We start from the raw sequence: 4226 nt of genomic DNA, 5'->3' as shown, positions 1-4226 counted from the left end.
ATTTATGTATATATATACGTGATACACACATACATACATACATACATACGCATGTACGCACTCACACTCACACACACACACACACACATATATATATATGTAGTTTATATATATATATATATATGTAGTTTATATATATATATACGATAATATTCATATAGATATTATAATAATATATTGACATAAAAATATACTACGATAATAATATAATACAACAATATAATGATATAAAAATATACATATATACATACATACATACACACACACACACACACACATATATATATACATGCATATATACAAACACACACACACATCTAATACTAGCGTCCACATATATACAAGCCGCAAACCAGTCATACCGCGGATAGTGAGCCCATAGAATGTGTTGACGCTGACTTCTGCATATGGCTGCCAGGTGAGCTTACGGTAGGGGGTGCTGCTGGGGAGGAAGTAGGTGGTAGCCTGTTCACTGCTGGATTGGAGGCTGCATGCGGCATATTCGCACTCGGAGGCCCTGAGGGACTACCCAAGCCGCCTCCGTTGCCAGGGTTACCCCCAGGCGGTGGCTGGGTTGTACTGGGCGCCTGTGGGGTATGTATAGCTGACTGGAATGCATTGTTTTGCTGTATTTGTTGCTGTGGCTGTTGCTGAGATGAGAAGTTCGGATTGAGCCCAGATGCACTGGTCGGCTGCGACTGGAAGCCTCCTACGTGTTGCGTGGCTGCTTGTAAGTGTGCACTCGGTCCGGTGGGGTGATGTGGGACTGCCATGGGATTCTGTGGTTGTTGTTGTTGTGATGGAGGCATACCCGATTGCGCACTAGGTGCCTGAAAACCACCTCCTTGGCCCTGTTGTACAGCGTTTGGGCGCTGTGGTGTTCCCATTGAGCCTACAGAGTGCTGAGGGTTAAATCCAGCCGCGCCTGGTTGCCCTGGCTGCCCTGGCTGCCCTGGTGGTCCAGGGGGTTGTTGCTGTTGATACGGATACATAATAACTTCACTAACTTTACTAACTTCGGGAAAGACCGGCACCTGGATACGTATGGGTTATTTATTGTTGTGATACAATATAGGTGGAGGACAAGGCGAAAAGCAGGCAAGGAGGCAGGCACAGACGCGCAGTGCACACCAAAACTTCGGATAACTTTATTTATTTATTTATTTGATTTTTACCATATTGCGAGTCTCGACTCTCTCGAGTCTATTTATTATTGTGTGTATTTATGTATGTATTTTGTCAAATGTATAATGTCTCCTAAAAAAAAGCATGGCCCCTTCTGAAAATTAAAAAAACAGTAAATAAATAATCGAGTCCAAGAGGGGTGCATATGTAAATGTTAAATATGTAAATAATGAATGTAGTCAATAGTGGCTTGTATTTTGTTTTTGAAATTTTTTTTGAGTCAAAACCTATGTCCTACGACTTTGTCTATACGACACCCGTCACTGTAAAATTAATAACGCCCGAGCTCGTGTCCAAAACCGCATCCGGACCATTTGCAAAGGTAGGGTCGATATTTATGGGCCCACGTAAGGCAACTTTGGCCCAAGTAATGAACTATTGAGCATGTACTCCGGGCAAAAAAGATCTTTACCGAAACAACAGTTTATATTTATTTAAAAAAAAAGTATGTATGCGAATATTCGACAATATTTCAAATACAACTGGCAGCATATTTTGAAATTGTGTGGAAATATACAGTTCCAAAATTTCTCAAGAAATATACCAAAATATACCTCTACATTTTTATGGGCTGTAATTTCTCTATATTTTCTAAAGTTAGCAAAACCGGCCTGAATAAATAGTTCAATATCTTAACAGACTTTTTTAATCCTTGCTTTTAAAAGTATTGTATTTTAAAAACTAAAACACTATTTTGTCAAAAAGAGTGTTTGTTTAGGTTGTCTTTGCTATTTTTTAGAAAACAAGTTTCAAAGCGTTTCCACCTCGGGTTTAAAATAGTTGAATGTACCAACCTCTACGACAACTTACATATATTTATATTGTGTCATTACGAGCGAATATACCGACTATAAAATAAAAATTTAACACGTAGCGATGGAATATTTAGCTTATTGAATGTTCTTTTGCGTTTTTAAATAGAAAGAGAACAGAATATATGTACATATTGTACTACATATTTATTTAGAATTTGTGTTAAAAATAGACTATGAAAAATCTATAAAAAATTACACAAGGAGCGAGCGAGGAGAGCAATTTTAAATTCAATGCTATAGTGGGTGAATTGAAAGTCTGATTTTTTTTAATACTAGCTGACCTAGCCCTCTTAGCAGGCTAAAATATGACAACTAGGATATAAATTTAAACAATTTCAAGCTATTAAATTTAAAAAAATATAGATTGGTGAATTGAATGTCTGATTTTAAACTAGCAATTTTTAATTCTAGCTGGCCCAGCCTCTAAATTAATTAAAAACACTGAATGCAGTAGCACGCTAAATATGACAAATAAAAATTATATATTAAAAATATTACGCAAGTAACAATTTTTTTAATATATGACAATTGCGAGCAAATTCAAAGTATCAATTTTTAATATTATATAGCTTTAAAATTGCACAAGTAGCGAACGAATTCAAATTATCAACCAAAATCATAAATGCTTCCTGCATGTATTTTAAAACAAAAGGCAATATTTTCAAATCATCAGTTTGCTCTTGGTATTTAAACACGCTACCAACTATTTATACTGGTTTGAAAAGAAATACTCCCAGTCGCCATGATGATAAAAAAAAAAGGACTATTGAGCTTTTCAGATTATGTAATGTCTTTTTCAATTATGTAGCAGGAGCGAGCGAAGCGAGCGTATTTTGGTACTTGTAATGTAAAAGATTTTTGATTTAAAAAAAGAAAAGATATGTATTGAAAATTTAATAAAAAAATGACTGAGGGGAAGCACATCCTAAAAAATATGACTGATTGGAAATGAAATACTTAAATATCTTTTGTTAATAGCCCGCTAAAGTCTAAATTTAACATTAGGTTTGTCGTTAAATTTTTAAAAAAGTGTACTAAGAATATCATAGCTAACTGAAAATTTCAATAAAAGATTTAAAATGTTTAAAACTGAACATCACTGAAGCAATAATGTATTTAAAAAATATACTTTAAAACGTTGCAGAAAGCATTGATTATGAAAACAAAGAGAAAATGAATTTCAGAAAGGCATTAAGATAAAAAGGGAGAGAGGGCTGGAGGGGGGGGGGGGGTCGGGGGCTATTTAGTATAAAAAATTGATGAGTGGCAGAGTGATGAATTGCTGATATCACTTGTATGGCGGAGGCTCAGAGCATTTTGTTTTCTAAAAAATAACGGCGGAAACGTACCCAGAAAATATAAAGACAACCAAAATATTTTAGTTATTTACATTTAAAAATAATCAGGATTGAAAAATAAAAAGCAGCGCCTGGCGCCTACCGACATAAATAATTGAAAAAAAAAAAGCAGCTCGCTTCGTTCGCGCCTACCGACACTTTGAATTGAAAAATCAGTTGTTTAACAAAGTCATGACCCTCTAGAGAAGAAAGAAAATATGGCTGAACGGACTAACGTCCGTAACAAAGTAAAAGGTTTAAAAATCTTAAAAAAAAATCAAATAAAGGACAAGATGAATTATGTATTTTACTATTATTTTAAAAACAAATCGGCGGTGCCATCCCCGTAGCCATTTATATACTACCGTTGCTTAAGCGACGATATCTCTTGAGATTACCTCCTTCATGATCTCGGTAGTTCATCCGTAGATCTTCTGTACGCGAGCGTCAAGGAAGGCCCTGCACACAGAGTACTCGGACATGTATCCCCAACCTCCGTAATTTTAGAAGGCTAAGTATGAAACGATTTTTTTATAGTATTCAGAAGTATGGATCCATGAATTCACGCTCACAGGATTAACAACATTGGCTCTCTTTAGTCAGCGTTGTATTCTATTTCAGGTGATAGGTGTAGATTACATACCGAAAACTGATACTTGACTGTTGTATCGGTAAAGTTATTTTTTTGAAGTGTACACGCCATATACTTCGGTAAAAACTGATACTTGACTGTTGTATCGGTAAAGGTATCGGTAAAGAACACACACACACACACACACACACACACACACACATATATATATGGATATGTATACACACCCACCCAAACCCCCCCCCCCCCACCCCCGCCGCCACACACTATTTATATATATTATTTATGTATGTGTAT

General features: G+C 35.9%; 1 protein-coding gene across 1 annotated transcript in view; it reads right to left on the bottom strand.

Moving 5' to 3' along the window:
- Positions 1-1010, bottom strand: part of SARC_00826 (hypothetical protein) — a gene marked incomplete at its 3' end in the record, with an annotated part of 5013 nt that extends 4003 nt beyond the window's left edge. Inside the window, exon 1 of the mRNA XM_014305509.1 lies at positions 363-1010. Coding sequence (XP_014160984.1) covers positions 363-992 — 630 coding nt within the window. The 5' untranslated portion in view covers positions 993-1010. The remainder of the gene's footprint in view (positions 1-362) is intronic.
- Positions 1011-4226: the final 3216 nt, after the last annotated feature.

Source organism: Sphaeroforma arctica (genome assembly GCF_001186125.1).
Source record: "Sphaeroforma arctica JP610 unplaced genomic scaffold supercont1.28, whole genome shotgun sequence".
NCBI classification, from domain to species: domain Eukaryota; class Ichthyosporea; order Ichthyophonida; genus Sphaeroforma; species Sphaeroforma arctica.
This window is presented reverse-complemented; position numbering and strand designations above follow the sequence as displayed.